We start from the raw sequence: 24573 nt of genomic DNA on the forward strand, positions 1-24573 counted from the left end.
CAAATATCTGAAAATGAATTTTCCTCATATACTTTTCTAGAGAAAATGAGGACAGTGCCAATTGTAATTCTCATTTTGATATTTCAAGTAAATAATCTACTAAAATAAAACCAGACAACTTACCCGTTGTTAAAAGCATCGCACAAGGATTCTGTGTGAACAATCATTAATAAAACGTCAATCAATACAAATTCTCTGAACAATATTTGTTTGATACTGGCACGTATACAACTGTTCACATAAATTAAGCAGTCATCTTTTTTAAGGACAAACAAATGAAAAATCATAATCCCAAGATGAACCATTATATATATATATATATATATATTTAAATATCAGAGCTGGATCCAGAAGCAAGAGGACTCACTCTGCTTGGACATACTGCAAAAACTCTGCTGTTGATTTAACACCAGCCCGGAATCTATATATGTCCACACCAGAGAAGTGTTAAACAACACCAGTTTCCTTTTGGTCTAACACCAGATAGGTTTTCATACAACACCAATTAGTATTAAAACAGCATCGGTTTGATTCCAAACTGGTGTTGTTCCAATACTTCTCTGGTGTGGATATAATAGATTCCCGGCTGGTGTTAAATCAACACCACACATGTCATGAAGGAATTAAATAATGTTTGCCATATGGATTCCTATAGAAAGTCTATATTGAAATCATTTTATTAACAATTTCATATTTTTGAAGCCTGAACACGATGTTCGTACACTGCAAAAACCCCGGTGTTGATTTAACACCAGCTCGGATCTATATGTCCACACCAGAGAAGCATTGAAACAACACCAGTTTGGAACAAACCGATGCGGTTTTAATACTAATTGGTGTTGTATAAACACCTATCTGGTGTTAGACCAAAACGACGATAAACACTTGTCTGGTGTGAATATATATATATTCCGGGTTGGTATTAAATCAACACCTGAGTTTTTGCAGTGTATATCATGAAATCATAGAAACAGTGGTATAATTACGCAAATTTTTTGAGGGGGGCTGTGCTTTTGAAAAGGGACAAATTTTGCGAGTGAATGATTCTAACAAGTCAGAATGTTAATACTCAAATAATTCATTATATACATTTGGCACATACAATGTCAAATCGATAAATGATTTGATAATGATGCTAAAAATGCAACACTGCAAATAACCCCTTTAATGACTGTGTTGATGGGGAATATTATTACACCCCCCCCCCCACCCCTCCTTCCCCTCAGTAAGTCAATACTGGAAACAAAAAAAGTAGATAAAATACCTGGCCTGGAAAAGTGGCTACATTGATGTCAGGGAAAGCACTGTTGAATCCGGAAGAAAAGCGCACTGCGTTGAACGAATGAGCCGTACAATGAATAACTATTTGTGAAAATAATAAAAATCGGAAAGAGAAATAGTTCAGTTCTACAATCATTTGGTGGTTTGGTGTGATATTTTAGTGTCGTTAGTTACAACAATAAAGCAAAGTAATTCTACAATCATGAACCCTAAGCGATACTTATGGTAGAATAAGGGTGCAATTTGTTTTTTATGTTGGTGGTTTGGTTTGATTCTTTAGTGTCGTTACAAAGTTAAACAATAAAGGAGAATATTGATGTTATTGAATGAAGTATAGTAGGAAAATACGTTAATTTTTTTTTCCTACACACTAAACAGAATTTTAAAAAAGAGATATGTTACAAGAAAAAATGCCCAAACACACACAGTAAAAACGCTGTTTATTATATGAACCTTAACAGCATTTGTTTAACCGTTTAAACAATCATGTTTAATTTATTGAAGATTTGATATTGTAAATTAAACTTTGTTGCTTAAGATTTAAACACTTGTTTAAACTGTTTAAACAATTACTGTAAGGTTCATATAGTAAACAGCGTTGTATATTTTTTTTACTGTGCAAAGGATTCAAAGAAAACAGAGGTTATTTAATAAATTATGGACACATAATGGGAGTTAATTGTTGAGAGTACACTGCAAAAACTCCGGTGTTGATTTAACACCAGCCCGGAATCTATATATGTCCACACCAGAGAAGTATTGAAACAACACCGGTTTGGAATCAAACCGATGCTGTCTTAATACTAATTGGTGTTGTATATACACCTATCTGGTGTTAGACCAAAACGAAACTGGTGTTGTTTAACACTTCTTTCGTGTGGACATATAGATTCCGAGTTTTGCAGTGTAGAATCTTACAGCTTGCACTCACAACCAGAATATCAATCCGATAATTATTCCTTCATTTATCAAAACATTTCTTGTTATATTCATTCATATATTCGTTCATTTATTCGTTTGTGAATGCACTATATTAAAGGAGGTATGTATCTCATAAAAGTAGGGCGAGTGGGTAAAAACTTGATACGTAGAATTTTTCCGGGGGGTAGCAGTGTTCAATTTCCTATGTCATCGAGTGAGTGAAGCTTCCGAGTTTATTACAAATGCAGGTTCTGTTGTTTTTTAAGTTTGAAAGAAAAATATTCATGAAGATTTGCAAAAAGTAGGATTTTCCCCAATATCTGCAACTATACCTGCCTGCCACCTCGTTCTGCGTTCACTCATTTTTTTAACCTCTGTTTTTTATTTGAGAATTTGAACGAATGTAGCTCAAACCAGTAAACCTACAATTATTTAATTCACTCCACAAAGAAAGACAAACAACTTAATTGTTGTCATGGTTACCTGTTGCTATACACACACATCCTGCGCACATAATGTGTGTGAATCGATAGTGATCGAGCCACCGTCTCATTGATCGACTTGACTGAAAAATTCAAACAGAAAATGACAAGGAATGATGTACTGTAGACGAGTATGAAAATTAAACATACCACAAACTTTATATAGCAAAGCAAAAACTTTGGCAGTGTTTGGTGAGAAATATCCTGTCAAGAAATACTTTTAAAAAAAGATAAAAGCAAAAGTCATTCAGTAGTATTCTGATAATTAAACTCCAGAGTCCTGGGTCTTGTAACCATGGTAACACAAAGATTCGCGATTAATCGTATGCTTGATATTCGCAATTGATTGTACATTGTAGTCAATGGAATCAATCGTAGACAAATGCTCTATGATCATTGTTAAGCTTTATGTTACGGGCCTCAGATCAAACATTAATTTTAGACGACATTTCTATGGAACGCTAGGTCTTATCTCAATTCTTTCATAATTATTCATGACAGATGTATCTAACTAATAATTCACTGCCAACGTGTTGTATCATATTAAATTATCATATTGTCCTAAATATAGTTATTTTTTAAAAAGTTGACAAATAAGCAAAACATTACAGCAATTGGTGGATATCAAAATCAGATTTGTCATCCAAACAAGAGTGAATAATACAATTGAAATAATTGATATCAATACAATTAATATAATTGATATAATGATTATTATAATGCCCCCCCCCCCTCTTCCACAGGATTCTTTATTTTGAAAAGAAATTATAAGATAAATATACAGTGTAATCATCTGCAAACATATTTTGTAGACAGAAATATGACAAGCAATGTTGAAAACCATCTCGGTTTAAGCCACAACACATAATTTGAGTAAAAAAAAGATCAGGAAATCGAAGAAGTTATTATTATCATTATTACTATTGTTATTAATATCATAATATTATAATATTCTTAGTAGGTCTATTATTATTAAAATTATCACTATTATCAATGTAATTATTATTAATATTGATATTAACATTAATTCAATTACGAAATATTCATATAAGACTCCGGATGATATAATCTTATTACTTTTCTTATTATCATATAATAATCATTTACCATACATCGTGTCATACCAGTTTTGATCTCCGTAGTCTCGCAGCAAGGTGTTTACAAACAGGTAATATGAGTGCAGCACAGTTTAGGTTCAGCAATGCAGCGGAGCCTCTCGACACACACAACGTTATCTAAGAAAGGCAGAGATAAGTTATACAATATGATAATGGGAGTTTTAATAATATTTTCGTCCGGGTCTGACAACTTTCCTGGATTCTGATTGACTGAGAAGCACAGTTACCATGGTAACAATCGGATTTACCACACTTTGTCGCATAAAACATCCCAGTTTCAGACAAAATGGGACAATGAATAACAAAGTTGGAACATTTTCAAATTTTGCATTTTTTTTCGGTGAAACAACTCTATACACGATATCATGAATATACAATGATCAAGCTGATGATGTCATATCCCCACTTATCTTGTTTATTCTTTTGTTCTGTATTATATGGAATTATATTTATTCATATTTGGTCCTCAATAAATGAAGAGAATTGATTAATGAATACGATATAGCTTCAACTTATTTATTCAAAAGGAACACATATTGAAGTACACACATGCAAGTATGAAAATATGAAATGATTATGATTATGTAATAACACAAGAAAAAGGAAAGTGGAGACATGACATTATCAGCCTATATTATTGACCAAATGCAGAAATGTTTTCACAAAATATTGCTAAACTTAAAAAAAAAATCATACTTTTACTTTGGGTATGGGGGATGTAGTGGTGATCGTGGTCTAGTGATTAAGAGTCAAGACTCTCGTCTTTCAATCTGAGGGACGTGGGTTCGATTCCAAGCCATGGCGTGTTTTCCTTCAGCAATACATTTACCAGCATTGTGCTGCACCCAACCCAGGTGGGTCCCGACATGAAATAATTTCTAAAAACAGGCTGTGAGCGCCGGAATCGGAAGAGAAATTAGCCGGAGTAATATACACACAAAACATATAGGGTAAATATGCTCCATGAGGGTAATTATGTGTCCAACCACCATCGGGCATTTTTATTGATCCCAGGGGCGGATCCAGCTTTCGCCAATAGGGGGGGCCGAAAAATATTTTCATCAACATTTTTCTCGATTGGCCGCTATAATCTGATTTTTTGTTGGTTTTTCAGGGGGTAGTCCTATTTTAATGATTAATGAAGAGGATACAAGTATCACCAATTGAATGAGTGTGCGAAGCGCAAGCTCAAAATTGTTGATATTCCGACCTGAAAACTGGACAGTCTAAGCACGTTTTTATTCAAATAAAGAACAAGCTGTGTCTCAAACAATTAAATGTGAGCGCGAAGCACGAGCTTACATTTTTACTGACATGATAAAGGAACATTTTGAGAAATTTTGGTAAGAATTTCCAAAGAGGATAGGTATATCACAAATCAAACAATGGAGCGCGCAGCGCGAGCTGAAAATTTTTATATATAATTAACAATTTGTGTAAATCAAACAAAATAATGAAAGCTTGATTTGCGAGCTAAAATATTGTGTGCAAATTGATTTCAGAACTGAATATGTTAAGTGCCATTTAATCCTCTTGAATGAGATTCATTACACAGGCAATGCGAGCGCGAAGCGCGAGCGAATTTTTTTATATAAATTCTATTTTCCAATTGTTCCCCTCACCTTTTTTTTTGTTTCCTTTCGGGTCGGGCCGGCCGTTACGAGGCTGTAAATTACACATCATGGGTATAATACCCCTTTCTTACCTTTCTTTCTGTTTTTCATCGTTACTATCAAGTTAAAGAGTACACTTTTTCTGCAGGTTGCCAAAAAATAGGGGGGGGGGGCCGGGGCCGGCTCGGCCCCCTCCTGGATCCGCGCCTGCATCCAGTGTGATGAAAATTTTGCCCATTCTGAAGTAATTGCTGCTTATTTTTTAACCTTATTGGACAATATGCTTCCTGCATTGGGTAAACTACTGCCCCAAATTGGTTGGACACATAATTACCCTCGTGCTGGTTAAAACTTTACCCAATATTTGTTACAGTGTAGCGGTGATTTGAGCACCTAGCAAGTTGGATACGTGCGCCATACAAATCCTGTAATTATTATTATGTACAAGTTACACCCAGTATACCCATGGGGGAGGAGAATAAGCGTACAATCAGCTCGCATCAATCCAGGCAACAATTCAGCACAACATAAGATTATCAAAAGTAACTCATAATAATAATTAAACCGAAACTGTAATTTCAAATTGAGGTGAGATGAGGTATATCAGGCAAATTATGTCTATAATTACAGCTTGAATTACAGACACTCTATATTGTTCTAAAGTTGTTTTTAGTATCTATCCATCATGACGGATAATTACCGAATATACACATAGCGACAAATAGCCGCAATGCACAAAATGTAAACGACGATCAATTAACTATAAGTGGCTATGAAGATAATTCTCATCATTATCTTCATGTAACACATAACGATGACATACAAAGACATGCAATAACAATATTAAACTCTCAACACCTTCATGAGTCTGTGTTCATTCTCACAAAAAGCCTGCTTTGATGAAGTTGTTTAAATGTCCAGAGCCGCAAGAGGAGCTCAAGATAATCTAAATTATAGGTATCTTATTACAGTGATTGACCAGTGACCCTCTTCTGAGTCGTTTCGTCATAGCCAAGAATTACATATGCAATAATAAGCAGAAATTTACGAAAAGCGGGTAAGTATGAACAGATTTTCATAATCATTAATCGCAAATTTGTATGTGCTTTCATTTTATCAAACGCTTCATCATTTAATCTCGTCTCGGCCTAACTTTGAATTCAATGTACATATGTAGACAGTACAGATATAGTGGTCAAGCGATTATTCTAAACACATAGACAGCAATGAACAATGCGTATTTTTAATGGAAATTGTTTTATTCATGTATTTATTTCAACAGGTAGAAAATCAGAAGCTTCAGGGTTGTGTGTTTGCAATAAAAACTGAAATTTTCCCCGAAAATGTCTATTAATGTATTATGTTATTTTTCATTGATGACTCTTTGCACGCTGAAATAATTTTAGGGATAATAATGACAATTGTTTCCACGTTATTTTCTTTCATTCAAGATATCCATATTGCACCAATTATACTTATTATTATTATATAGATGTTATCCAAGAACTACTGACTTTTATTAGCTTATCTAATTTGAAGATAGAGAATTTTCAGTTCAGATTTCCATTTCAATCTTAATTTTAATGTCAATAACAGTATTTTTTTTTCAAATACTACCCAGTGGGTAGCATTTGCACGTGTATATCATAATTGACTATATGTGATTGTTTGATTTTTTGTAAATATGTTCATTTTCTATGCTATGTTATGTATGTTCAATACCATGTAAAAATGCAAATTTCCACTTATTTATTTATCTGGACAATAAATACTACCTTATGAACCTTATGAACCTTATGAAAACTAATTATTACAATTGTTGAATTTAATTGTACGAATGTGCAAAATTGCAACATCAGCGCGCAAAGGAAAGATTTAAGTTGAATGGTAAATTTTATCAATCGTTCACATCTGACTGTTTGAGGTTGATTATTTTGTAAACATTGCTTAAAGGCCAGCCTTCTATGAACATGAATTATTTCGCACATCAATACATAAAAAAATGTTAGAAATACAAATCACAGATAAAATTACTCCGAAAATGCTTCGTGTCCAATTGATCGTGGACCTGGTAGCCATGCACTGTGCAGCGCCAGATATAATATATAACATTCAGAATTGCCTTTGTTTTCGATGTTCTCTGTAGAATTAAGTCATAGATGACTTAAAATTCGTCAATTTCTGTTTTCGTTATCTCCCATCTTTTCAGACAGATAGCGCTCATCATGGCACTCAAACGACGACTATTTCTTCTCCATTTCGCTATCATGAGTGTTAATCAAATCGTAGCAATAACGTTTTCCCACAAGAAAACATATCTTGATCATACAACTCGAAGAAAATGTGGGGAAGATCTAAGAGAAAAGAAAGCTGACTGTTCTGGTCTGGGCTTTGGTCATGTTCCTCAGCATCTTCCAGGAGACATCCAGGGTCTGCATCTTGAGCGTAACAACATCAAATCTCTGCTGAATTCCTCATTTACAAGATATCCCCTCATAACTCAACTGAACTTGTCCAAAAATGACATTCGGATAATAGAATCATCAGCTTTCCAACCTCTCACGTATTTAGACAGACTGAGTTTTTCCTCGAACCCACACCTCTTGTTTGTAGGCAAAGGCCTCTTGAAATGGGCGAGGGAGCTGTCGTACTTAGATTTATCGGAATCAAGAATGAGATCAATCCCAAATGACATTCTAGCATGGAGCTCAAATGTGGATACTTTGAATCTTAAATATAACCTGCTCAAAGTTATAAACATAAGCTCATGTGGGACAGTGAAGAATGTTGACCTGTCACGTAACAAGATAAAATGCCTAACAAAAGATGCCTTCCATTTACCTTGCAACGTGGGAACTCTTGACCTATCAAATAACCCCATCAGGTCAGTGGACCCAGACGTGGTTAAATCACTCCATATCAAATCGTTGATACTGAAATTAATCGGTCCCAGGATGAACGTCCAGACATTGAAAAAATTGTTCATAGGAATCTCCCGTTCAGAAATAAACACATTCATATTCTTCTTTCACGCCGATCTAAGTTCTGTACCAGATCTATTTGATCCTCTGGGCAATAGTTCTCTTGCAATACTTGACCTTTCAGTGAATGCTTTGCGTTACCCATATAATTTCACAAATCTGATAAGCGTGAAGCAGTTAAAACTTAGACTTAATAGATACTTTTCAGTTGAACCAAGTTTCTTCGCTGGCATGCATAATCTAAGAGAGTTGGACATGGCATTAAATAATTTGCAACACACAAACTTATGGGGAATTCCATGGAGAATAGACCTAACACATTTAGACTTGTCATCAAACCGTTTGTTTCAAATAAAAAATATTACATTTAATGGCTTGCATAAACTACAGATTTTAAAGTTGAACAATAATCCGATCGGTGAAGTAGACGCGGAATCATTTCTGGAACTAGAGAGCATTGAAACCATTGATTTGTCACACACTCAAATCGTAATATTTCGGATGGTGATTCCAAACTTGATTTCACTTCATCTAAATGATATGACAATGGAGTATGATCCTACGAAATGCCTCAAAGAAGTGCGATCCTTGCAACACTTGCAGATGAATAATTCGGCACTTGGGATTCGTAACCTGTGGAATTCTGACAAGAATATATCTCTTTTCGAGCGTTTGAGGAACCTTACGTCTTTGGATTTGAATCGCAATAATTTTTCGAATAGTTATCATGTAGAAGATATTCTTCCTCCTGGGATTCTGCAACCGCTTTCTGCTTTAAAGAATCTCTCCCTACAAGACTGTGAGCTTTCAAACCTTCATCCGGAAGTGTTCATTGGATTGAAATCGCTTGAGGTTATATTTCTCAGTGAAAACAAACTTGAACAGCTACCAGCTATTCTATTTAAGAAATTAAATCAGATAACAACAATCGATCTCAGTGATAATATTTTGACGGAACTTGATAGAGATATATTTGTCAATAACAGGAGACTGGGAACACTCCTGATTTCAAATAACAAATTGACTCGTGTAGACCAAAATACCTTTAAGCCAATACATTCCTCTCTTTTTCGAATCGATCTTTCAAATAACCCAATCGATTGCAACTGTGATCTCAGCTGGTTTCTAGATTTGCTCGACAAATCACTTAGCCTAGAAAACGAAAAAAGAACCCTCTGCCAGGCGGCATCTCTCGAGCCCCTTCGGGGTAAACGTCTGATTGATTTCGATCCTAAAGAATATTGTAGTATAAATGTCATCATCATCTGTTTGCCTTCCCTTGCAATTATTTGCCTAATTTTCATTATCGCAATAGTATATTACAACCGTTGGCAGCTGAGGTACAAGGTGTTCCTGATCAAACTCGCTGTTATCGGTTACAAGGAGATGCGAGATGCTCGGGACCATAATGACTACGAATTTGATCTGAACGTCATCTTTTATGATGATGACGAAGACTGGATTCGTGAACACCTCCGACCGGCTGTCGCAGAACGACTTCCGCAGTTTCAGAGGAATGTCTTTGGCGATGATGAACTCGTACTAGGGATGCATTACTTGGACTCTGTTGACTATGTGGTAAGTCACAGTTATAAGACCGTCGTTATCCTCAGCAGAGCTGCAGTTCGTGATCGCTGGTTTATACTTAAATTCCGTACAGCTATGGACCATGTCAGCGATACCCAGACCGAGTATGTAGTGGTGATCTTCCTTGAAGACATCCCAGATAATGAGATGCCATTCTTGGTGAGGTTGTACCTTAGTGATGGAAGGCCGTATATTCACTGGACTGAGGATATAAGAGGACATGAGTATTTCTTTGAAGAGTTGACAAAACATCTTACCATTAACCTCCGCACCGACGACAGAATCCCCATCGAATAATTCCATTATTCATGATATAGGGGTGAAATAGCCAGTGGAGGCCATAAAATAAAGACCCTCTGTTGAAAGAGTGCAATTCTATCCCAATGAAAATCGTACGATCTCCGTGTGATTGTAGCAGTTAGCATGGTTAAGGCATCAAAAGTCCAGTTTGCTAAGTACTGAACCTGCTGCTGCTGATGTACCTCTAGTCCAGTATGGCCCCTGTGAGAGGAAAGCTGTCTTTTCCCAAGATGGGCGCTGGTTGGGAAAGGTGTCTCCTGAGTCGGCTGGGCTTTGGGAAAGGCAGCTTGGACTACTACTCCTGCTGCTCAACCTCCCCCTCTCTCTCAAGAGTCAGGCATAAGCTTCTGCCCCTCTGCACATGCACCGGCGCCTGCCAAGTAAATGTGTTCTACAAGCGCCCGTGTCAGTAGGTCCATGGTGTCATCAAATTCCATGGGAGCTGATAGTCCGTGAAGGATGCCTTTCTGTTAAAAGGGTAGGTGGGTTCATATTTCAAAAAAAATCCGAGAGCGGAGTGAGCCACAAGAACAACTATGAAGGAAATGGGGAGAAACTAGCTCGGAATCCGGGGAGTGTTTCATCAACATTTTCATCCGACAAGTTGTCAGATCTGACATCTTTCTCTGATGTTGATTGGCTGAGAGGTACTGTTACAATGGTAACTGTCGGATAAAATGGGACTTGTCGGATAAAACGTCTGACAAGTCCTTTCATGAAACGCTCCCCTGGACAAGTGGGCACACCGCTTCAGAACATTCCGAAACAGATTCAACAAAAGAATCATGGACTTACCCCTAATATTTCCCTGAGGTAATAATACTTTGGTTCGTACTTGTAGTGGTAGTACACACTAATGAAGACTGCAGCATTCAGGAGACTCCATAACATCTATAGAAAAATTAAACGATAAAAGCAAAACTGTAATAAGCCAATGTCAAAACGAGCAAAACCTCAATAACTGTGATTTATTTATTTGAAGTCGAATTAAAATGTTCAATCAGTCGTCTGTGGTTGCCTAGCCTATTGTTACATCTTCACCATAATCACGATGATTCCTGTTATAAATATGTAAAGGATTGCAACCATAAATATGATGCTACGACTTGGGTATAATTTCTTTTCATTTTCGATTGTGCACATAGCGGCATTTCTAAGCTTATTAATGTAAATATTTTCAATATCATACATTCGTTGTCAATTTTCACCAATATTATCACAGTCGTATATAACACTACTCCTACATTTTTTAATTTATACATGTATAGTAATGGGTTCCATGGATTTGCTCCGGCGAAAATTGCTCCGCTATAAATTTCACACACTAATAGAATTCCTAACTTAACCACTGGGTTTAACGTTATACACAAAAGTAAACCTAACCTGAAAAGGATGGTCCAGGCTGGAGATAATTATATCTCAATGAATAGAGTAAAATTCACAGAGCAAAATGCTGAAAGATCGAAATCGGGTACAGTCAGACGGCAGGTCCCAAGAAAGTGGCTTCTTTCATCCAAGTGATATTCATGACTTGAGATGTTTTGCATATTTAATGAGCTTGATGCGGACCAAAACACCTCTTTTCATTCGGTCATTGCTGCTCTAATTGTGCATCGAATTCCATGAATTTGGTATCATTATAAAGAAGAAGAATCATTCTGTCAGGTCATGTGTTTGAATTTATTCAAAGATTTTGTAATATAGGTTAACATTTTGATCTAAAATATGCTACAAAATAATTATTTTCACCTGACAAAAGCTGCTATTTTCACACTTTATTTTTGTTTGAGCCCAAATGATTTTTAGATCATGATAAAGCTGAATATGTATGCTTTAAAATGATATAGGTTTCAAAATAAGAATTGGTTTAATCGGGTCAAGATCACACTTTTCATTTGCCAAGTACATAAAGCAGCTTGAAAACAAGAATACTGCACTCTGATTGGTCAAAGAGACCACATAGTGGCAAATTCCAACGGTTCCAGTGCCTGGGTTCATGGGAAGGTCACACTTCCCATGTGGTAATCTCCTCAAATACCCCGCGCCTGTTGTTCTGTGAACCTTATCCATCCAATCAGAACTCTGGATTTCATGCAAGTACAAAATTTCAGAAATCTCGTCTTGTACCTTGGTGGGAAAAGTGTGACCCGATTAAAAGGTGCCGCATATCATAAGTGGCATTGTGAGGAAGTACAGAAGTTCAGCTTTATGGTGATATAGATATCATTGAGGCTCAAAATAAAAAGTTTTGCACAATTTGCAAAAGAAAACAGAAGAAGAAAATTCAGTTTTGAGGCACATTTTCAGGCCGGAAATTTACTTATTTAACAAAATATTGTATACAAAATAAATGACCAACATGAAAGAGTAACATTTACTCTATCTGATGGTGCAATAATATTTCATTTAACTTGAGGTTAAAACAGGTAAATTCTTAGAGAAAGAAAATCTCACGAATCACGAGATTTTGCAAGGAGGAGGATTCAGCCACGAGATGATTTGGATGAATCTGGCCTTTTTGCTCATTAGCACAGGGACCTGCGGTCTGACTGGGTAACAAATAGTTATTGAATTTTAAAGGTTTGCATTATTCCGGTGAAACAGTTCGCGGCATATCTTTATGAATATTTATTAGGTGGGCTGATGATCTTGTTCTTCAATAACTTCGTTGTTTGTTATCCGATTTGGATGAAATTTTCAGCATTTTGCTCTGTGAATTTTACTCTTTTTATTTAGATATACATACAGTGGCGGACCGTGACCCGGAGGAGACAAAGCATTGGGGGGGGGGGCACTGTATTGTTTGTGAACAATGCTGTGCCCCTCCAATGCTTTGTCTCCTCCGGGTCACGGTCCGCCACTGTATACATATTTTCAGCCCGGACAATCCCTTTAAACCTAACATGAAACCATATTTTGAACCCTAACCGTACATCTTAAACGAAACAAATCCAGGAGAAATTGTCGTCGGAGCAAATGTCGTGTCACGTTGATGAGAATGATAAATCTTCAATGTTATACTTAGTAATTATTAAGGACAAAGTAGCACAATTTGTATGATTAGTCCATTATTCTAAGTTATTGAAAATGATCCTTGCATAAGTGTTGCACTACCGACAGGTAAACCCACGTAATCTACCAATTCTATGACTGCATGGAACACTCTAAAAAAGGTTGACCCAATATTGGGTAAAATGGGAACATGCTTGTTGGTTGGGAAAAGAGATATATTGTGTAAATTCTAAGCAATGTTGCGTTGAAATAGCCCACTATGGGGTAAAAGAAATACCCAGCAAACATGCATGTTCCCTTTCTACCCAATATTGGATAAATTTTTACTCAGTGTTTTTAGAGTGAAGAAAAGATACCCACTTGCTACTTTGCAACCCCTTTTTTTTAGAATAATAAAAAGAAGTGGTGCATGGTCATGTAAAGTTCAAGATTACGGCATTATTTTAAAGGGCAATTCCATAAAATATGTACGTCCGATCGACCCCCTATATGTGGGAACTTCATGAAATTTTCTGTCTCTTATTTCTTGTTCTGTTGACAGTCTGTAATGTTATCAAAGGACCCTGACTTGGTCAGTTTATGAAGTGAAGTAACACTTGAGAAAAATGGGGGTCGGACGTACAAGGTGGTTGATCATTTATGGACTTGCCCTAATGCTAATAATTATCTTGTAATTTCAAATTATATGAATACCACTGCTATTCATCTCATATTCTTCTCATACAAGCATAATTATGCATGATGAAAGTTGCGTTTCCTGTCTTTAACACCCATGTACAGTTAATGTTTTTTCACGCAATTCGAATTAGAAATATGAATAAATTATAGATTACAAAGAAATATTTTAGTTTGTTTACAGTAATCAATTAATACTCAAAGAAGGAGGGCATGGGGAGAGAGGAGAGGGGAGCATGTTGAGAGATAGAGAGATGGGAGGGGGTAGGGGAGACGAAAAGGGGCCGGGGTGATCATCCTGCACATAATACTTTACATATCCATGTACAAATGAAGCTTCGACTGAAGAACATGCAGAAGAAATACTTTGGGGGAGATGTAAGGAAAGAAACGTATCAATAGGGTTTGACAAAGCCCCATCGAAAGATAAGAGGTATTACCCCCTTTTTCATATTTGTGCCATCTCCCATTCCTACATGGGTTTCTTCCAAAGTAGAACGAAACACCTTCATTAAGTCACTCTTCTATTTAAAATAAAGTATGCATTAATTCATCACGAAGCGTGCCAAAATGGCAATGTAAGAAATACAGATGCCCAGCATGATGTAGCAGTTATAGTTATGTATAGAAATTGTTTACAAATGGGGACTGTTGAACGTTTCATAATAAACAATTATGCAGGATCGGAAAGAGAGGCGACGTTTACTTCCCTTTAAAAGGGAGACAAATAAATAATAATCTATATATTCTCATGCATCATTCAAATAAATGAAAAAGAAACAAGATTTATTTCATAAATCGCTGTAAGTGGCATATTAGTGTTCGGGTCTGTGTAATATTTATGACGTTTATTGTTTTAATTCCCAAATTTTGTTTATTGAACAAACCGTTTCACACGGTTAGTTATGACCTTATAATACGAGTAACCCAGTGACTGTTCTTCAACGTTTTTTTGCGGCGGCCGGGGGGGGGGGGGGGACACAAAGTCACAATAAATCTACAATGGGGGCTTAACATCGAACTATACTCAATGGGAAGTGGGGGCAGATATCTAAACTTGAACTAAACTAGAAATATTTTTACTACCTTTTTCATTCTTTATTTTTCGACGAAATTTTCGAAAATATATATTCCACTAAACCGATCGTATTTAATTTGAATTTAAACGATGTGTAATGCGACAGCGGGGATAGTATAGTGGTTGCACTGGTGTAAAAACTGGGGGTGAGGTGGTTTACGGGCACAGATCCTGATTGAAACACTGGTGGGTCTTCGCACAATACTAGCAAGACTTGCTGTTTCAATTTGGCTCAGAATTCACGAGTCATTGTAGGCTGGGCATTCAGACTCTTTAACTCGAGTGGAAGGTTTGCACAACAGACTGGGGGAGGACCCCCCCCCCCAAAAAAAAAAAAAAAAAAAAATTAAAGGTTCCACGAAAAAAAAACCCAAAAGGATAAGGAAGGGGAGGGTAGAATCGATGTAAGTTTCTGAATATTAGGTCAAAATCTTCACAATTTTTTTATTTTCAAAAGGTGTAACACTTTTTTTCCCGCTCGGAAGATTTGTCACAGACACCATGTTGTGCCCCCTTTATTGTTTTGGCTCATGACGCCACTGTGTGGTAGTATTATACCACTGCTGCTATTTAACATGGTATTACTGCTGTTTCTACTACTATTATCACATCTCTAAACAAATCATAATTCTACGAGTGATGTACAAACTTCGGTAACCATGGAAACGTAGAACGGATGAGATTGGCAGACGACAGACCCATGTCGGAAGTCATTGACATCGGAGCCACTGGGCGGGAAATCGGGTTGACATTAGAATTCAACAAACACGAGATTGGGGTCAGATTCCCAATGACCTGTGACCCCTGACACCTTTCACGTTTCGCTTCTGAATCCCTCTGAACCAAACAAACGAACTACTCCCAAAAAATTGAGAAAATCTTGTTCTTTAGAGGACAAGTCCACCCGACCAAAAAGTTGATTTGAATAAAAAGAGAAAAATCCAACAAGCATAACACTGAAAATTTCATCAAAATCGGATGTAAAATAAGAAAGTTCTGACATTTTAAAGTTTTGCTTAATTTCACAAAACAGTTATATGCACATCCTGGTGGATATGCAAATGAGGAGACTGATGACGTCATCCACTCACTACTTATTTTGTATTTTATTATATGAAATACAGAATATTCTATTTTTCTCTCATTGTCAAGTGAAACGATTAATTCCACCCTGATCATGTGGAATTAGCATTGTTTAATACTATAAGATTCAGTCAAGTTGGTCCTTATTGTCAAATCTATAAAAAAATGAAATATTGTATAATTCAAACAATAAAAAACAAAAGAAAGTGAGTGAGGCACATCATCGAATGTCTCATTTGAGTTGTGCATATCACTGTTTTGTGAAAACTTTGCAAAATTTTAAAATGTCATAACTTTCTCAGTTTACATCCGATTTTGATGAAATCTTCAACGTTTCGCTGGTTTGATTTTTCTCTATATTTTATTCAAATCAAAATTTTTCTGGGGTGAACTTGACCTTTAATCGCTCTATTTCAACAGTGATGATTTAAAGCGGTAGACGTACATACACTCCTAAGATACACGATTTTTTTTTCCAGCAAAGGATATGATCATCATAATTATGAGAAGAAAGTCTTTTATTGTTGTGTATGGAATTGGCCTGTTTTGTCGTGTATCACATATACTTTAGTGAAAAGCGTGTATCCCGGGATTCATGTTACCCCCTTTAACCATAAATGTAGGAATGACGGGACTGATTTTTTTTTGGTGATCCCTTGTTTTGTTTTGCGATTTTTTGGTACGATTTTATGCACGAAAGTATAACAAAGAGAGGCCAATAAAAAAAAACGTTCGGTGATGAGTTTCTTTTTTTTTTCAAAGATCGTCAATATGTGATTCTGTACCTTTCTGGACCAAAAAGTTAAAAGTTGCGCCCTCGTGATGTGGAATAGGGTTGTATGCATCATGTGTCGTTTTGCTTTCTCGAATTTTTAATGGTTCCAGACTCAGCCTCCTGAAGAGATTTGCTTCATCATTTGCATCATTACAACCGCAGTGACAAATGGGTTTCTGACCAGGGATTTTATTCTGCAAGATTGTCCATGGACTGTCATCATAATGGCACTCTGTGCTAAATTATGCATACCTTCATGTCAGGGGAGGCGCCAGGATTCTGTTAGATGGGGGAAAGGCGACATATATTAGTTTTTTTTAATATCACATTTTTCATTTCTTATTATCAGAGATATTGTAGAGTTCCAGGGCCAAGATCTCTCCTTTCATACCTTTCTACCTTGTTCTTCCTTTACTCTATTTTTTTTCTCTCACTACTTGAATATTCATGGGGGGCGGTCGCCCCCTGCACACCCCTTTGAATGTGATGCCGCCCCTGCTTTATGCTGCCATATCTGAATATCATATACTCGAGTTCACGCTATACAAATTTTACTATCGAAACCAAATCGACGCGGAATCAATCTCTGCTGAATTCCGACCATTGCCGACATGAAGATTTTTTTTAATGAAGCCATAGTGACACCTCATAAGTCATAACTTACACATACCAGAAGATGTAGTCATTTCTATTTTTGTTTAGTAAGTCTACATTCTCTACGAACAAAATTCATTGGTATTTTTGTGAATCTCTTCAAATTATGATTCCCATTTCTCTGTCGGTCCTGGGCTGGGTAATGTAATTATAAAGATGTTCAATTGTATAATGAAGCGTAACTACAAGTCTAATATGGCAGTCTCTGTACAAACAGTTTCGATCAATATAGTAAATATATATTGTAAATACCATGCGTAACTTTACCTTACCTAACTCTATCTTAACTATATCTTACATCCCCATATATCAATGTACATTTTTTCCTGCAAACTATTTGCAACAATTTGTTCATTTTAGTGTATATATCTGTTTTGCATTTTATGAATTATAAATAAATTGAAATTTACACAATATGTCAAATTTAAACTCTTCAATTGCCATTAAAAAACAGACCGTTTATACCCATAGAGAGTATATATATCTCTATGTTTAAACCTCAGTCACATTTGCTCTCCGGCGGCCTTACGGCGAGTCAAAAACAGCCGTTAAAACTTTTTTTTGTAATATAGCTACATATAAGTGGTTTGAATAAAAATGAATAAAACGGCTGTTTTCAACTCTCCGTACGACCACCGTATAGCAGATGTGACTGCGGTATTATCTACTCCATGTAACCATTGCTTTCCAATTGATGAAGAAAAAAAACTTCATCCCCGGGAATGGCGAATAACAGTTCCTCCGATATTTCTCTAAAGATAAAAAGTGAAGATTGGGGTTATGAAGCCTAACCTACAATTGAATAAATAAAATGGATGTCCTGAAAGGCAGACTATGAGCATAACAAGCAGACATCAGTAGGAGATATATTGGATTACTTCATATCCCATCGCCATGACAACGGTAATGCAGTATCCCCCTATCCTCCAGCGTTCATCTATCTGTTGTTATGTTAGGTGACATTGACTGACGTCTGTCCAGTCAGATTTCATTGTGTGGTCTCCCCCATTTATGTACTGTCCATCTTAGCATATGAAAAGATATGTACGAAACACAATGAACTGACGCGATTGCAAATTATTTGAAAATAGGCCTAGGAACGATTTTTGGAGAGGGGTTGCTGGTTTGGGAAATAATTTGAAAAGCAAAAAAAAAGGGAAGGGGGGGGGGTTCGCTCCACAAAATGAACTGACTTTGGTCAGTGAGTAATTGACAATAAAAAGAAACGGTTTTTGCTCCTCAATAAATGTATTTTGGTCACATTTCTGCACACTAACCTGATTTCCAGGGAGGCTGGCTGCCCAGGTCCATCAGCAGCTTCCCTGGGTCATGGAGTTTGATGGATTCCCCCCCCCCCCACCCTGTCCCATCGCCATAGCTATTCGTGGGGGTCATCCCGAAAGGCTTTACATTTACATACAACTGACAACTGATAATAACCCGGGCCTTTGAACAGTTGTGTAGGTCCATGATGAAAGTAAATATTATGGTAAATTTGTCATCCAATTGTGACTTTCAAAGAATCCTTGATTTTGATTGACTGTTGAGCATTGAAAACCATTGGACGGCAGCATAATGTTGACAGAAGGGATAGTGATCGTGTGACATTAGCTCCTTCAGATTTCCCTTACATTTATATCAGAAGCGTAAAGAGAGAAAAAAAATAGGGGGTCACAACATGATGCGCGTAAAAATATTTTTTTAAACCGAGAACGAACGACGCAAGAGAAACAAATGAACCTTTTAAAATGAAAATCTAATTTTGTGATAGATATTTACATAACATTAAAAAAATTACGTATCATAACATTTTTCTTGGTCGTGGCCCCAAACCGCCCCTCCCCCTCATCTGTACGCCAGTGATACATATCAACAAAAGTTAAGACAAAAATATTTTTTTCATTATCCATTTATATCAAAGTGATACTGGGATACCTCTAGACCTTAAATGTATATAGGCACTATAGTGCATCGCTTTGCTTGTTTGGAAGTACATTTCATTTTAAAGGACAAGTCCACCCCAACAAAAAGTTTACTTGAATAAAAAGAGAAAAATCTAACAAGCATAACACTGAAAATTTAATCAAAATCGGATGTAAAATAAGAAAGTTATGACATAATTTCGCTTAATTTCACAAAACAGTTGTATGTACATCCTGGTCGGTATGCAAATGAGAAGACTGATGACGTCATCCACTCACTAATTCTTTTGTATTTTATGATTTGAAATATGGAATATTCAAATGATCTCCTCATTGTCAAGTGAAACAATCAATTCCTCCCTGAACATGTTGAAATGGCATTGTTTAATACTATATGGTTCAGTCAAGTTGGTCCCTATAGTCAAATTTGTAAAAAATGAAATATTGTATAATTCAAACAATAAAAAAATAAAGAAATAGTGAGTGAGGGACACCATCAACTAGTCTGCTGGGCAAACCCTTCACTCGAGTTAAGGGTCTGAATGTGCAGCCTACTCATGCCTTGTGTACTGAAGGCTCTCTCGCTCAGGAACAGCAAGTTTTGTATGTGCTAGTCTTTGCGTGGAGGCACACTTATTGATCAAATTTCAAATCAGGGTCTGTGCCTGCAGACTAACCACCAACTGTGTCATTTGCATGTCACTGAGTTGTGCATATCACTGTTATGTGAAAAATAAGCGAAACTTTAAAATGTCATAACTTTCTCATTTTTACATCCGATTTTGATGAAAGTTTCATCGTTATGCTGGTTTGATTTTTCTCTATTTATTCAAAGCGAAACTTTAAAATGTCATAACTTTCTCATTTTTACATCCGATTTTGATGAAAGTTTCATCGTTATGCTGGTTTGATTTTTCTCTATTTATTCAAATCGACATTTTTCTTCGGTGGACTTGACCTCTAACAAGATCTATAAGAGAAAACAAAACGCCTTGGATAAGACTATTCGTTTAAATGGCAAAAAGGGAGAAAATTCCGCAAGTGTACCCAAATATGTTATTGGAAAGTAAACCATCTAATTATAGAGGCAGACGACCCCAATTTCCGACCCAGACAACCTGACTTGGATGTTGCCACTTTAAAGTTGTCAGTAATATGTCTTCTAACTTCAAAATATTTCCTGGAAGATTCCGTTTGAGCGAAAAGCCGGCACTAGAATTAGGCAAGTTACCCCAATTTATAATGAATTCATTACCTTCTAAAGCCAAATGTGTGCAAGACGAATCACGTGCAAATATTTGTCTGGTTTGCTTGCACTTTTTTTTACATTGGGTTCACGGCAATGGCCAACTTCTATACTAATTCTACCCTGATGCCGGGGGGGGGGGCAGTCAAATATATTGCCGTACACGTGCGTGACCAAAAAAAGCGTTAAAAGGTGTGGGTTTTTTTCAGTTTTGGACGCGGGCCGCGCGTGCACTGTTAAGGGTATCAAAAACACCGATTTTTAAAAAAGGTGTGTTTGAACTGGTTTGAAAGACTGGTCAACGGTCAACCGCGGGGTCAAACGTATTTAGGGTATATTTTTTCCAAAGTTTTTTTTAAGACTAGCAAAACGTGTTTTCCTCAAGCTTTTTCCCGCGGAGAGCAAGTAGATAAAACTTGTTTAGGTGTCATATTCTGGCGACAACTTGTTTAGGGGCCAAAAAATGTGTAAATGAAGCACGCGAAATAATTGTTTAGGGGGTTATTTTGAACACAGAGAAAAACTCGTTTCGGGGGTAAATAATTTGGTCACGCATGTGTAAAGCTTGTTTGACCCCCCCCCCCGGGCCATATATTCCCGATGCCCTTCTTTAGATTCGTATTTGCCCCCATATCCTTAATCATTGTCCCTTCATTACTTACACCGTCCTATTACACATTAAACCTTGTAGTATAAACATGTCATACTCAGTTTAGATTCAAATTTGTCATTATAGAAAGATGTTGTTTCTCGAAATAGGCAAAATGTGGTTTATATTAATCTAAATCAGCCTACCATTATAGCCATGCCCATTTAAAATATCGTGTAGTAGCGCCCCCCCCCCCCCCACGACTTCCACATTTTCCAAAAACAAAATACTGGGATATGTCAAAACCACATAATTGAATACTTTTAGAATTTGAAAGAAACCACGGGATGAGTTACAGACAGTTTAAGTACCATCAAAATGTGGTTTCAACAATATTGATGGGCTTAATGAGGTTCACTGACGATAAATGAGCACTATAACATTACTAATGGGAAGTTGCAAGAAACTTGCGATCAATTGCAAGTACATTTTCAGTCCATAAATCAATCATAAATTTTGAAATTAACTGCTTATTTTCGATTGATTGAATTGCTAATCTGCTTCTTGAAACCAAGAACCTACGTTTATAAACAAACAGCGTAATATGATGTTCTACAGTTAAAATTGATCTTGTAATTGTAAAATTGCGAGAAAATATTTGAAATTGATTGCAAATATCTTATTGCAACACCCCTATAAGACCACCAAGATTTTAAAGTGCATTTTTTCTGAGTAAAAACAAAGATGAGAGAGCCAGCATGAACATGGTTATATTCACAAAAGTAACGGACGGTAAAAAGTACTGCCGCAAGGACATAGTCCTACATTAAAAAGAAATGAAATAAAAATCATTGTAGATTGTAGAAGTTATATAGAAATTAAACATGTTCTAGAAATGTGTACATTATTTCATAAGTTCGTCATTAATCTTATTTTCCTGCACAAATTCATGACAATAGGGCACCGGGCTGTATATTACGATATTGGTTTGTCCAAACTGTCTTATATGTTTTTGTTGAAGTCATTTTTTTTTGTATTAAGTAGTTTTTATTGACAACTTCAATTCATATACAAATTAAAATAATATAACAAATAGAAGTTTGATGTCTTCTCATGTTCCTTATAACCGATCTTCCTTATGATACTAAACGTATATAGACGAAATAAAAACATAACCCTGCATGTCGCATTAAATAGGCTCATATAGTACGAGCTCCGTTTAACAATTCCCGGCAGATATTAACGACAGCAACTCTAAACTTGATCCAGCTTCAAAGTTTCAAACGCATTTTAAATGTCTAGACAAATATTGTCAATCGAGAAACCAGATTTCCACCCCAGCCTGCTGTCTCCATCGATCTGGATAAAATAATAATAAAACTCTATTGTGTCAGATGACAGAGAGAGCTCCATAATATAAACATAATCAATAGTTAATGGGGGATCAAAAATACTCGCAGTGATCAGCAGAATTCCTACCCAGTCAATGTTGGATTTCAACTTCTGTAACTTTTTTTAGGGGGGTTGTAATAAGTGTGATATGATAGTATAAAAATCGGCAAAAAATGAATATTCATTAATCTATTCATTTCTTCCTTCTTTACCAGGGTAGCTCCATCAGCAATTAAAATGCTTTTATATAAATAACCTGTGAAATAAGATGGATATGGAAATTTGGCTACAGGCAGTTTACCTAGAACACGTAGTACAGAGCTGCAAATTATCATTATGTTTGATTATAATAAGTACAAATGTAATGAAACGATAAAATGCCCCCCCCCCCCTTCAAAAAAAAATGAAGATGAAACTCGTTTAAACATGCACTAATCTCTTAAAAAGAGAATGTAATGTGGATTTTAAAGCGATTTCAAGTTCACCCGGAGAAGAAAATCAGTGATATTTTGAAACGATCAAGATCGAACACATGACGTTCTACAAACACCAACCATCGGGACACTGGCGGATCCGGTGGGGGGGGGGGGGGGGCACAGCCGGCCCGTGTCCCCCTTTTGAGAAGCAAAATGAAAATTTGTAATGTAAAAATGACATTAAAACAGAAGTGTGCTCCCCCCCTCTTGTGAAAGTCATTTTTTCGGGGACGAAATATCATTAATTTTTAGTTAAAAACCTTTTCTTTTCTTTTTTCGTGTTTTTTGCTTGTCAAATTTTTCCTCGGAAAATTGTGTCCCCCTTTTTGGAAAATCCTGGGTACGCCCCTGCGCCGTTATTTGCGGTTTTCTTCACCACAAACGAGTTGTTCATTCAGGCGATTGTGCATGAAAATGATCGACAATAACAGTCAAAATTATAGAAAAAATTCATTATTCAAAAAGTGACAGTTCCAATAAATCATGCATTCTAAAAATAAGTAATATAAAAAAGCTTAGAGACAAGTCAACAGATTATTGTTCCATGCGTGTGGTGACCATGGTGACTTAAAGGGGGATTTCACCCTCACGAAAAGTTTAAATTGGTGAAGGTTCAAAGATTAAGAGAAGTTATTAAATGTTATTCTTTTATTTGTGACGTCATACGTGAGCAGCTTCCCAATAATAAAGTTTCAATGAAATGACATTAAAAAAAAATGAAATAGCTTTCTTGCACATTCAGTATATCAACATTCAACAGGCAATTTAATTAATCATTTCACACCCGCTCCTGTAAAACTAGTCCTCGTAACAAAAAGCTTAGCAATCATCGTACAGTATAACGATTTTTTTTTTTGACGATTGATTGTATTGACTACGGTTACACTTCGTAATTCCGAAGGTTCGTAATTCCGAAGGTTCTTTATTCCGAAGGTTCGTTATTCCGAAGGTTCGATAATCCGAAAACGAAATAAGGTTCGATGTTCCGAAGGTTCGTTAATCCGAAAACGAAATAAGCTTCGTTGTTCCGAAGGTTCGTTAGTCCGAAAACGAAATAAGGTTAGTTAATCATTTAGTTTTCGGACTAACGAACCTTCGGAATTACGAACCTCATTTCTTTTTCGGATTAACGAACCTTCGGAATAACAAACCTCATTTCGTTTTCGGACTAACGAACCTTCGGAATTACGATCCTTCGGAAATACGAACCTTCGGAATAACGAACCTTCGGAATATCCAAACCTTCGGAATAACGAAGCTTCGGAATTACGAACCTTCGGAAATACGAACCTTCGGAATAACGAACCTTCGGAATATCCAAACCTTCGGAATAACGAAGCTTCGGAATTACGAATGTATGCGTTGACTACAAGGTACAATAAATCGTG

At 36.4% G+C, this 24573-nt stretch overlaps 2 protein-coding genes across 2 annotated transcripts in view; one reads left to right on the top strand and one right to left on the bottom strand.

The window, feature by feature from the left end:
* The window catches only part of LOC129258684 (NADPH oxidase 4-like), a 28508-nt gene extending 17334 nt beyond the window's left edge, over positions 1-11174 (bottom strand). The window contains exons 1-5 of the mRNA XM_064098767.1: positions 11079-11174; positions 3809-3919; positions 2686-2767; positions 1265-1362; positions 124-151 (exon numbers count right to left, since the gene is read on the bottom strand). Coding sequence (XP_063954837.1) covers positions 124-151; positions 1265-1362; positions 2686-2767; positions 3809-3919; positions 11079-11174 — 415 coding nt within the window. The remainder of the gene's footprint in view (positions 1-123; positions 152-1264; positions 1363-2685; positions 2768-3808; positions 3920-11078) is intronic.
* Positions 7683-10280, top strand: LOC129258683 (toll-like receptor 3). The gene has a single exon (XM_054896916.2). It carries the CDS (start codon positions 7683-7685, stop codon positions 10278-10280), a length of 2598 nt encoding a protein of 865 aa, XP_054752891.2.
* Positions 11175-24573: the final 13399 nt, after the last annotated feature.

Source organism: Lytechinus pictus, chromosome 4 (genome assembly GCF_037042905.1).
Source record: "Lytechinus pictus isolate F3 Inbred chromosome 4, Lp3.0, whole genome shotgun sequence".
NCBI classification, from domain to species: domain Eukaryota; kingdom Metazoa; phylum Echinodermata; class Echinoidea; order Temnopleuroida; family Toxopneustidae; genus Lytechinus; species Lytechinus pictus.

Coding starts and splice junctions, on each gene's coding strand:
- LOC129258683 (XM_054896916.2), top strand. CDS start 7,683: ATGAGTGTTAATCAAATCGTAGCAATAACGTTTTCCCACAAGAAAACA.